General features: G+C 45.7%; 1 protein-coding gene across 1 annotated transcript in view; it reads left to right on the top strand.

Annotated features, from left to right (window-relative positions):
• Positions 1-12,747, top strand: part of FECH (ferrochelatase) — a 34,838-nt gene that overhangs the window by 5,109 nt on the left and 16,982 nt on the right. The window contains 3 exon segments of the mRNA NM_174054.2: positions 713-839; positions 7,053-7,172; positions 8,816-8,964. Of these exon segments, the coding sequence (NP_776479.1) occupies positions 713-839; positions 7,053-7,172; positions 8,816-8,964 (396 nt within the window).

Here is a 12,747-nt window from a genome sequence, read left to right as displayed (position 1 = left end):
TGAAAACAAGGATTCTCCCAGCTTGTCAGAGTCCAGGCTCGATCCTGGGGTTCTCAGTCCCAGTGCCATACTGGAGAAGGCTCATAGGTAGATATGAGATTTATGCCAGTGTGGAAAACTGGCCCAGCTTCCCAGGTGGCACAGTGGCAAAGAACCCGCCTGCTAGTGCAGGAGACATAAGAGACGTGAGTTCAACCCCTGGGTCGGGAATATCCCCCAGAGGAGGGCACAGCAACCCACTCAGGTATTCTTGCCTGGAGATTCCCATGGACAGAGGAGCCTGGCGGGCTACAGTCCACGGGGTCACAAAGAACTGGACACGACTGAAGCAACTTAGCACACATGCGTGCCACTCTAATCAGTGGTCTGAACCTTTTCTACCGGCTCCTTACCTTCATGAGTAGCATGTTGCCATCATAACATGCAGTGATTCTCTTGAGGGATCATATGAAAACCGGCAGCCAAAGCAGGGAGAGGAGGCTTCCAAGAAGGTTGCGTGCAGGCAGCTGTGATACGCCATCCCAGGGGACACCACCCCATCCCCTCAGACGGGGCTTAAGAGCCTGCACCCACCTGCAGAGAAATGCTGGGGAAATCGCCTCTGCTGTAGCATCCCTTTAAATGTTAAATCCAGGAATTATGCTCTGAGGGTCTCTTCAAAAGAAATTACTTTCCAGCTAGATTTCATGCTGCCACTTTAATTTTGTCACAGTGCTGTACGGCGGCTCAAGGGCCTGTCAGCCACGGAGGTGCCAGTCAGGTGCGGCCACAGCGGCGGCCGCCACGGAAACCGCCCAGCGTGCCAGAAGCCCCAAGCCTCAGGCTCAGCCGGGGAACAGGTATGAGTCTGACTTTACATACTAATCAGGATTTCCTTTTTTCTGACGTAAACACCAGTGGATACCAGCTACCTAGGAGGAGAGGTATTGGGAAAACCCAGTATGTAAGAAGTGGTATGTTATTTTCTTGGCTTCCTTTCAAAAGCTGTTAAACTATAGATTTCACCTCCAATTAAGGCTTTACAAGTTGTTTTGAATTTTGATAGATTTTTTCCATTTTTTAAAAATTAAACTTTTTTGCCCAGCTTCATTGAGATCTGCTTGACAAATAAAAATCCCACAGGGCTTTTGTTAAAGGACACAGAGTTGTGTGCAGTCTGCAAATCAGGCGGGAACTTAGTTCTGGAACACGTCATGTAACAGAGATTATGTGTATGCTGGAAATGTGTTTATGAACCTAACATAATTATACTTATGAAATACATGTCCTGTGCAGGGAAAAGAATAACTAATCTACCACAAATTTCTGTAGTAAACTGTCAAACCCATTGAACATAATTATAAACAACATGATAGGATTTACAGTTTATCAAAGAACAAAGCACGTCCCCTCCCTCGCCTCTGCTGTTTGCAGCTTGGACGTCAGCAGGCCTGGCGTTGCTGCCGAGTATCCTTTTCAATATCAGAAGCCACAGCTGTTTTCAAGTCTCCCTCTGGTACAGAGGCATTAGAAGACTATAACGGGCACTTTTTAGACAAGTACACAGATGGAAGTAGCACACTTGAACACTGGGCAAGAGAGAAAGAAAGTAGCTGTGAGCCATTAACTCCCTGACCTTTCTGGTAGACCAGTTGTTCTGCCGGAGTTCTATAGCTTTGAAAATAAAACAGTTTTATTTTGTGTTTGTTACTTTTTGTCGCGTGTGACCCTGGGCATGATGATTGAGCATCTGCAGGGAACTGAGATTTGTTGGGGATCGGGCACCAGGGTGGGGCCCAAGTCAACTCCTTTTGACTCTTGGGCGTCCTAAAAGAGCACCCATGGGGAGGAAGACCGGAAGCACAGATGCTGTCTGTGTCCTGGGGCAGGCCCAGCAGGAAGCCATTTCTCCCCCCGTCCTGCCCCTCTTTTCTCATCCCAGCCATAGTACAGAGTGCTTTAAATATTTAGGGTTTGGTGTAACCTGAAGAACTGATTGGATGTGGAACCCTGGGAGAAAAATTATTTTTTTACTATGTTATCCTAGTGGCCAAAGTCAACAACATAAATAGCCTTAAGATTAAATGATTAAAATTGAATTAAAAAAAATAAAAAAACTCCCAAATTCTAGTAAGTAACTTTATGTCATATTTATAGAAAAGAAATCAGTTCATTTTAGAAAGTACAGACAGGAGAAAAAAATCTGATAATCTCACCACCCAGTATCTTGTCTCTATACTTGTATCTATTAATATTTACTTGTATACCTATTAATATTTACTCAGTATATATTTATCAAAATGTGATAATGTTGCATAAATTATTTTTATAACTTCCTGTTTTTGTTTAATAATATGACTGTCACGTAACTATAAAAAGTTTATATTATTTTAATAGCCTAAAAGTATTTCCTGGTAGCTCAGCTGGTAAAGAAACTGCCTGCAATGCAGGACACCCTGGTTTGATTCCTGGGTTGGGACAATCTGCTGGAGAAGGGATAGGCTACCCACTCCAGTATTCTTGGGCTTCTCTGGTGGCTCAGCTGGTAAATAATCTGCCTTCAATGTGGGAGACCTGGATTTGATCCCTGGGTGGGGAAGATCCCCTGGAAAAGGGAATGGCTAACCACTCCAGTATTGTGGCCTGGAGAATTCCGTGGACAGTGGAGCCTGGCAGGCTACAATCCATGGGGTTGCAAAGAGTCAGACAGGACTGAGCGACTTTCACTCACTGAAGAGTATTTTATTAAATCATGATTTATTTATCCATGTTATAGAGCACATTGGTTATTTCTGGTATTTGAATACAAGAGATGATAGAACTCCTCTGGTGCTCCAGTAGTTAGGAATCCACCTGACAATGCAGGGCACATGGGTTCAGTCCCTGGTCTGGGAAGATCTCACATGCTGAGGAGCAGCCAAGCCCACGTGCCGCAGCCGCTGAGCCCATGCACTGCAGCTAATGAAACCCGAGTGCCTAGAGCCTGCGCTCTGCAACAAGAGAAGTCACCACAGTGAGAAGCCTGTGCGCCCCAACTGAAGAGTAGCCCCCACTCTGAGCAACTAGAGAAAGACTGCTCAGCAACGAAGACCTAGTACAGCCAAAAATAAATACATTTTTTTAAGTCACCATTTAAAAAAAAGAGAAATAATGAAGTGAGTGCTGCCATGAAATTAAGAGACACTTGCTCCTTAGAAGGAAAGCTGTGACCAACCTAGACCTAATATTAAGAAGCAGAGACATCACTTTGCCGACAGAGGTCCATATAGTCAAAGCTATGGTATTTCAAGTAGTCCTGTATGGATGTGAGAGTTGGACCATAAAGAAGGCTGAGTACTGAAGAATTGATGCTTTCTAATTGTGTTGGAGAAGACTCTTGAGAGTCCCTTGGACTGCAAGGAGATCAAACCAGTTGATCCTAAAGGAAATCAACCCTGAATATTCATTGGAAGGATTGATGCTGGAGCTGAAGCTACAATACTTTGGCCACTTGATGTGAAGAGACGACTCACTGGAAAAGACCCTGATGCTGGGAAAGATTGAAGGCAGGAGGAAGGGGTGGCAAAGGATGAGATGGTTGGATGGCATCACTGACTCAATGAACATGAATTTGAGCAAACTCCAAGAGCTAGTGAAGGACAGGGAAGCCTGGAGTGCTGTAGTCCATGGTGTCTCAAAGAGTCAGACATTACTTAGCAACTGAACAATGACAATGAATTGGTGTCTTTGTGAGTCATTCTGATGCCAGATATGATGAAGGCCTTGTGTTGCTTAGTGCTCAGACTGCACTAGACGATACTACAGTACAAATTTGTCTGCAAAGCCCTGAGTGATTTTTTTAGGCTTTATGGGCCATTTGGTCTTGTTTACTGCTATTCACCTTTCCCATTGCAATGTGAGAGCAGCCACTGCTGATATGTAAACAAATGAATGGAACTCTATTCCAATAAAACTTTATTTACAAAAGCAGTCAGGGAGCATGGGGTCAAATTTGGCCGATGGACTGGAGTTTGCCAAACCCTGTTCTAGAGGCGGCAGAGATCCTCTGGCCAATTACATCTAGGGGATTTAATGAAGAGCTGGGATTTGTATTTTTTTTTTTAATCTTGATGCCAATTATATACAGCAGAGTAGAATTATTTTGTTCCTTTATTAATTGATGAGCTTCAATTTTGGTTTTGTCCAATTAACAGTTCAAAGGAAAAAACCTTCTATTTTGAGAAGTCAAGAATATAAATGGCAGAATGTGGCAAACTTTTCAAATGAGAAACTTTGAATATGTTTGCCGTGAACACTTTTACCATTCAAACAAAGGGAACTTGGCCAATCAGACCTTGGTCTCAGATGTGCTGTGTCTGGAGGGGAGAGGAGATGTTGACCCTTGACTAAAGCTTTGCTCTTCACGTCTGGGAATAAAGGGCGTCAGACTAGGGCTTCCTAATGCTCCATTCATCATGCACAGCACAGTTCTGAATTAAGTGCACGTGTATTTAGGTATTTTCACATCGTGTGTCTCTTTCATGTATAAGATCAACATGGTTTGCAAAAACATGGGTTTGCAGGACAGAGTAACATCCCATTTAAAACCACTCTTGTTCTGAGCTCAGGTGTTATAGATGAAAAACAGTTCTAAATCCCGTTTGCACATTGATACCCTCTGTGGCTTAGGTAAGTCTCTTAACCAGTAATCTGTTAACTGGCAGCAATCCATGGAAAAATGCACTCAATTTATTGTGAGTCACAGCTTTTTGAGGGTGAAAGACAGAATCCCAGGAGAACACCAGTGGCCTAAGTAGAAAGATTAAGGGAATATTGCAGTTTCACAATATAATGAATCTGGAATTTTCAGGTATCAAGAAAAGAAAACTAAACGCAGGTTTGTTAATTCATTGATACGACTTCTGGTCAGAGGGTGTGGAAAAGTTATGGAACAGTAACTTCAAAGTCGTTGTTCGGTTTGGTAAAAGGAGACTAAACCCCTTTCTCTAACATACTGGTTCTGAACAGAGGGTGGGGAGTGGATATTTTTGTCCCCTGGGACATATTTGGCAATAACTGGAGACGTTTTTGGTTGTCACAGCTGGGGTGTGGCGTGTGCTATTACCATCTAGTAACTGGAGGCCAGTGTAGCTACTAACCTCCTACATTACACAAGTCAGCCCCATAACAAAGGATTACCCAGCTACCAGCATTAGCAGGGCTGAGGTCAAGAAACCCTGGCCTAAGACAATGGTGGGAAAAGTGACCTTGGTTAATCTATACAGTGGGGTCTAAATGAGAAAATCCTTGAGTTTGTTGTAATGCAGCTCTTCCCTTTCCCCAGGGATTGGTTCTTATTTTGAAAACTTAAGCCGAGAATTCAGATATCTACTTCATCCATCTACAGTGTGTTCGATCAAGAAAACAGTTTCCACTTGTATAAATTTGACCCACTCTATTGCCTAAGATGATTGCCAAACATGACTGACACTTTTTAAAAAATTGCAATTAAACTGTCATCATATCATTAGCTTTAGAACCCTATACGAGCAATCTTCCAAAAGAGAGCCATCCCAGCAGGATTTCTCCAGTCACTGCTTTAACTGGAGGTGGTTTTGGCGTAGGAGACTGAGAAAATAGACCCCTCAGCATTTGTAATAATGGCGTTTTAAATAAATGTGAGGCTGCTTATTTCTCATTTTACAAGAGTGAGTGGAGAGGATATCCAAATGATGGAATATTATTTGGCAACAAAAAGGAAAGAAGTACTGATTCGTGCTACAACATGAATGAACCTTGCAAATTTTATGCTAAGTGAAAAACCAGACACAGAAAACCACATATAATATTATTTAGGCCAATAGGCCAGAAATGATTCTGTGTCAATGAATAGGCAAATCGTAAGCAGATTAGAGGTTGCCAGGGGTGAGGGCCAGGGGGGATGGGGAATAGTTGTCACGGGTATGAGAGTTTTTTGAGGGTGACGAAAATGTTTAGGAATTAGAAAGCTGTAACGGTCGCCTAACCTTGTGCACATATTGGATTTTTGCACAGTCGTTTTTTTAAAAAAGGTCCCAGAAGCTGCTTGACTTTCTTTTTTGTTTCTCTTTGCTCATTCAGTAATGGTTGATTCTTTAGCTTGGAACCAACTTGAGTAATTTAGACCGGTGTTTCGTAGGAGTTGCTCAAGTAGTTGGGTTTTAGGCGAAGGGTGGAGAGGTGCGGGGAAAGTGAGAAATGTAGTTCATCACAGCAGGAGACCCTGAAAAGGAGTCCAGGCAGGCTCTGGAGAAGGAAGCGGAGTAGCAGGGAATAACTTAGGTCAGTAATAATATAATAATTAACCAAAGAGAAGGGAATAAATAAGGATGTATTTATTTAGAGAGAGAACTGGGCTAGTAGTTCACTGTGGAGGTTTAAAATTATAGGGATGCCCAGGGCTCTGCTGGAGAAGGCAATGACACCCCACCCCAGTACTTTTGCCTAGAAAATCCTATGGATGGGAAGCCTGGTGGGCTGCAGTCCATGGGGTCACTAGAGTCAGACACGATTGAAGGACTTAGCAGCAGCAGCAGCAGCCACGGCTCTGCTGTGTAGGATGGAACCTACCGTACGTGCTGGCTCATGCTAAATGACCGAGCATGTTATCCGCTTAATCCTCCAAGTAACCTGTCTATTTTACAGACGAGGAGACTTAAGCCTGGAGAGATCAGGTAACCTGTGTAGTCATGAGGCAGTCTTGTGAACAGGAGTTTCCTCCTCAGGACAATTTTAGGTTTATACTTTGACCCTCAGTCCCCAAAGAATGGGGTCTTTGTTCAGAGCTGGCAATTTAATAGAGAAACATTGGGCGCCCAGGGACGTCTAGGGGCCGGGTTGGAGCTAGGAGGTGAGGGTCAGCGTCTGAGCCGGGCCTGGGACTGAGTGGACCTGGCCCCTTGCATTCACTGCGATGGCCGTGACGAGACCTGCCATCCACCGTTTTGGTCTTTACATTGACAGCCGAGGTGAGAGTCTGCTGGCTGAACCAAGAGCCTACCTCAGAGGAAAATGAGAAGTACTTCAAACCCACTCTTACCTTTTGTTTTATGCAGGAAGCCAAGGACTGGAATATTGATGCTGAACATGGGGGGCCCGGAAACCGTCGAAGAAGTCCAGGACTTCCTTCAGAGGCTCTTTCTGGACCAAGACCTCATGACGCTCCCCGTCCAAGAGTAAGATCCATGCGGATGCCTGTCCTTTATCCATTATCTGTGTGGTACATTTTGCCCTCCCTGGGTCTCATTTCTGTAGTTTCCAGAAGAAAAAAAAAATGGTTTTAATGCATATTGGTTAGGACTGGAGCAGCAGCAGCATTTTTCTGTTGGCTATGAGAAAGCTATGATATTAGAAGAATTGCAGGGGAGAGAGAAAGCCAGTCAGTAAGGATTCCCCCTGAGCCCTTTCCTCCCCAGAGCTCTGGAAATCGCGGTGGTCTGGACACACTGCAGAAGGACCTTTAAAGATCTTTGGAGATACATTTGTGCCTGGTGCTTGACGACTGGCTGACACTCAGGGAAGCAATGAGTATGATTCGTTTGCGATGTAAAGGTGGAGTCTTGCTGTCCTTCTTCCCTTCTTTCATTCTTCCCTTCTTCCTTCTCTCCTTTATCTTTGAAAAATCATTTTATTTATTTTTGGCTGTGCTGGGTCTCTGTTGCTGCACAGGCTTTTCTGTAGTTGCAGCGAGCGTTTCCAGTTGCAGCGTGCAGGCTTCTCATTGCACTGGCTTCTCTTGTTGTAGAGCATGGGCTCCAGGGTCCCTGGGCTTCAGGAGTTGCGGAATGTGGGCTCAGGAGTTGCAGCTCCCGGGCTCTAGGGCACAGGCTCAGAAGTTGTGGTGCACGGGCTTAGTTGCTCTGTGGCATGTGGGATCTTCCTGGCCTGGGGATTAAACCCGTGTCTCCTGCATTGGCAATGGAATTTACCACTAAACCACCAGGGCAGCCCTTTCCTTTTTCTTTAAAATAGAGTTTTTAAATAAAAAAATTATGCATGCATATGATAAAAATGCAAACAATTAAAAAGTATTTACAGTAAAAAGTGGGTGTCTCTTTCCCCTTGGACTCTAGCCTTCCACTAACCCACCCCAGAGGTAAGTGCTCTTAGATCCAGAAGTAGTCCATGGACATCCAAGTATATACACACACACACAATCCCCCCTTTTACACAAATGTGAATGGGTTCATGTATGTTATTTATTTGTCACTTTGCTACTTTTTTTTTGAAACTTAATAATGTTTCTTGGAGATTATTCCGTAACAGATGGTATAGATCTGGCTCATTCTGTTTCCATGGCTGTGTAGAACTACACGGTGTGGGCATACCTTCATTTATTTAACCAGTGCCTCACTGGTGGACACTTGGACTGTGTTCAGTGTTCAGTGAACATGCTTGCCCATACGTCTTTGCTCACGTGAGCAAGTGCATTTTGGGATTAATGTGCGTTTTCTTGGATTAAGAGGGCTGTGCACTGCCAGATGTCTGGTTTGTCCCAGCTCTTGTAGGTGCAGGATCAAGAGTGGTTAAGTTAGGGGCTGGCACACAGCCTCAGGCTCTGCACCGGTGGTGGGCTCCTGCCACCAGAGCCACTTGTGGGGCAGAGGAGGCTGCTCCTCGGGGACCAGCGGGTTCTCTATCTAGTCTGGGTCAAAAGAGCTGGCTGGTGTCCGTGACCTTGAGCTTCTGTTTCTAAAGGCTTGATTTATTAGGCTCTTCTTAAATTTTGCCTTTTTTTTGTTTTGTTTTAAATCGAGTAGAAAATGTTTCTGAGGTTGCTTAAGCTGGAATAAAATGATTTTGATGTTCAATGATTTAGTAAGCTGGGACCATTCATCGCCAAACGCCGAACCCCCAAAATTCAGGAGCAGTACCGCAGGATTGGAGGCGGATCGCCCATCAAGATGTGGACCTCCAAGCAGGGGGAAGGCATGGTGAAGCTGCTGGATGAGCTGTCCCCACACACAGGTAGGGCATTTCTCAACTCATGTCCCACTAGCCTTGTTCTTTCAAGGGGTAATTATGAAATTCACAACGTTATTGGATGCCAAATGCTGTTCTGGGTACCAGCAGCTCTCGATTTGCGGGGGTTCCTACATGATGGCCCTGCCACTGACCTCAGTTCTCTGGTGTTATAATTATCCTCTGTCCTCAGCTGTATAGCCTTTTCTACTACTTTCTTATGTTACAAATGGAAAACTAAGGTTTTGGAACATTAGCCTCAAAAGGAAGTTGGAGGTGTGTGCTGAACTGGATTATAAGGAAGAGGCTACCAACCGTGAAAAAAAAAGAGGCACAGATCATCGTCCTGAGAAGAAAGAAATCTTTGGGAAATCAGTTGAGGCTGCTGCTTCCCAGATGGTGCTAGTGGTAAAGAACCTGCCTGCCAATGCAGGAGACGTAAGAGATGTGGGTTCGATCCCGGGTTGGGAAGATTCCCTGGAGGAGGGCATGGCAACCCACTCCAAAATTCTTGCCTGGAGAATCCCATGGACAGAGGAGCCTGGTGGGCTACAGTCCCATAGGGTCACAAAGAGTCATACACAACTGAGTGACTTAGTGACTTAGTTCTGTGTGGATGGCTAATTAGATCAGCCTTTAGAGCAGAGTCAGCAGCTGTCACTGCAGCCGTGGTCTCTATGCAACTTTCAGCAACCGCTTCCAGCTCTTGGCAGCACCCTTGTGAGTCATTTAAGCGCCTCGTCGGGCATGGCACTAAAGAGGGTTGTGTCCATCTGGTGGCTGTTCTCTGAGAACCTCTAACACAAATTATAATGTACACAATGAAACATTAACTGCTCGAAGGAACTTGAGGTGCTGTATTTAATTGATCGCAGGACGCACCATTGTTTTTGCATAATGTGCATATGTGCTAAGTCGCTTCAGTCGTGTCTAACTCTTTTTGACCCTATGGACTGTAGCCTGCCAGGCTCCTCTGTCCATGGGATTCACGAAGACATAAGACCTCTGCCAGTTAATTTTAAGACAGCGTCTGCTGTAGACCAATGCAAGGTGTTAAAAAATGTGCATCTTAGGACACATGAAACGAGTTCATTGCTGGCAATTTAGGGTTCAGGATGAGGACAGGAGTGAGACATAGTGGGAACCGTCGAGGAGAGAGGCCTGCTAGGCAGAACCGAAAGCATCTCATCAAGTATTGATTCGAGTTGCTCTTGGAACCCACGGGTTTGGATCACACGTGGGACAATGGGCTCTGGCCCTTGGCAGGGCTTCTCACTTGGAAAATTGTTCAGTTGTGCCTCTGACTATCCGCTTCGTTCGCTCCCTTCACTTGTGGCTGCAGGGCGCTGCTGACACGGTTCAGCCACACGTGACACAGTGTGTCTTTTAAATTGTCCAGTGAGGGAAACGTGACTGACCTCGCCTCACACCTGATAGAGAACACTCTCTCTAGTCATTAACAGTTTATCACAATAAAAGGTTCAGCGTGAACCAGATCTGCAGTTGCCGTGCTGCCCTCAGTGGACACAGGTGCTGAGAAGACACCATTTTCCTGTTGACATCTTGGCCCAGCGCCCGTCACCATAAAGGCCCTAGTGGAGTTGTCAGCCTTGGAAAAGGAATACCCATGCGTCCTTCCTTGTCCCCTCTCTGTGGTGAGGCTGCTGGCTTGTCCAGGCCAGGCAGGACAGCCGTGGCCTCCACCTCCCAGGGCGGCCTGGAAAGAGCCCCGTAGAATGACCTGAATTTACCCCAGCGTCCCATTCCCTGATCATCAGTGTCCCAGACCCTGATTCGGGGAAAGATTGAAGGCAAACAGAGAAGGCGGCAGAGGATGAGATGGTTAGATAGCATCACCGACGCAATGGACATGAATTTGAGCAAACTCTGGGAGACGGTAGAGGACAGAGGAGCCTGGCGTGCTGCCGTCCATGGGTTCACAAGGAGTCAGACACGACGTAGCGACTGAACAGCAATAGTCTGCTCCCTGTCAGACACCTGGTGTTGACCCTAGGGCATGTCACCAGTCTCTGCGGCCTATACATGGGACTCTCTGATGTAGACGAGTTCAATTCTGCCTTTTTTCTGCGTGGTAGATGACCATCTCGTCCACCAAGCAGGCCTGTTCTGGCGGCAGTGGGGGTGTTTAAGGAGGCCCATGAGCACCCACACAGGCATTCATCAGTGGCCCAGCCAGTGCCCTTCCCTGGTTCACGCTGCTACTCAAAGTCGAAACACATGGCTTCTACTCACCAGAAGCTTCTAGTCTCGTGAGGCCTTGCTGCTACAGGCCAGTCTGCTTCAGGGGCCCAGAGGAAAATCTGTTGAAGGCTTACTGGAGCGATTCTCTACAAAACCAGTATGGCGGCTGACGAGGATGTTGCAAACAGCCTCAAGGTTTGGCAGCTTCTTTGGGGGAACTTTGCGTGAAAGACTAATAAGGTGATTACCAGGCGTGGGTCCGTGGCTCCCTCGGGGGCTCCCCCAGGTTACCTGGAAGTTTTTCATCCTGCTGGTCACACTTCGCTGGGTAGACCTGAAGCCTGCAGTGGGCCCCCAGCCGCCTCAGGGACTAGCACGGGTTCCCTCCTGGCTGCTTTTCCTTCCTGCTTCCTGCTTCCTGTCTCGGCATCTCTTTCTCATTCCTCCTCCCGTCTTATAGTTTTTAATCCTGTAAAATTATAAAGTTTATTTCAGAACTATGTCTATTTGTTTATGTATATTTGGAAAAGTTCTCTTTAGGCAAATAAGCAAACAAAAAATGTGATGATTACAACCAGATAAGAATGTTTCATATTCCCATTTGGGGGGCAAACAGTGGTTACTTGGTAGCCAGGATAGACAGTTTGAGACTTGCACAGGCTCTGCACAAAATTGAGTATTGACTAAATACAGTGCACTCCATGAGGTAATATAACTTGGAATCAGTTTCACAGAGTTAGACTGCACTGCGCTCATTTAAGGAAGACAGAAGGAACACAGATGAGAGATGTAGTCATTACAGTCCATGACAAGTCTAAATCTAAGACACATTTTTAGGGCTTCCCTGGTGGTCTAATGGTTAGAGACCCGCCTGCCAGTGCAGGGGACACGGGTTCTAGTCCTGGTCCAGGAAGGTTCCACCTGCCTCGGAGCAGCCTGAGCCTGGGCCCACAGCTTCTGAAGCCTGTGCACCTAGAGCCCTGTGCTCCGCATCAAGAGAAGCCGCCGCAATGAGAAGCTTGCTCAGGGCAGCTGGAGAGCAGCCTCTGCTCACCGCAGGCAGAGAAAGCCCATGTGCTGCAGCAAAGACCCAGCACAGCCAAAAATGATTGATCATACATGATCCTTTTTTAAAAAAAGGAATATAGTGAAACATATTTTACAAACGATATCTAGTTACATGCACTGTGCCTGCTGTCAGTGAAGCTCTTGAGTAAGTCTACTCAGTGAAAGACTTTTATTCTTTATTGGATGTGAAATGGGGTCATTTCAGGTGCAGCTGGCTTCCCCATTCCTGGTTGTGTGAGATCAGGCAGATGACTCCACTCGCTGAGCCCCATCTGGAAAATGGGGATGACAACACACTCCCACTCCTAGGATCACTGTGAACATTAAAATCAGATAATCCTGGAGGCATTAGCATGGTTACACAATAGAAATTCAGAAGATTTGATCTTTTCTTATTCACCATGATCGGCTACAAGTTAAAAAGCATCATAATAACTTCATGCCCTTCTCTCAAAGAGTCACGTACGAATCAGACGTTTGAACTGTTGTCCATGATAGTTGAATTATCGCCCATCGCTA

This window comes from Bos taurus, chromosome 24, assembly GCF_002263795.3.
Source record: "Bos taurus isolate L1 Dominette 01449 registration number 42190680 breed Hereford chromosome 24, ARS-UCD2.0, whole genome shotgun sequence".
Lineage (NCBI taxonomy): Eukaryota > Metazoa > Chordata > Mammalia > Artiodactyla > Bovidae > Bos > Bos taurus.
The sequence above is the reverse complement of the archived record's forward strand: the minus strand, read 5'-3'. Positions and strand labels throughout refer to the sequence as shown.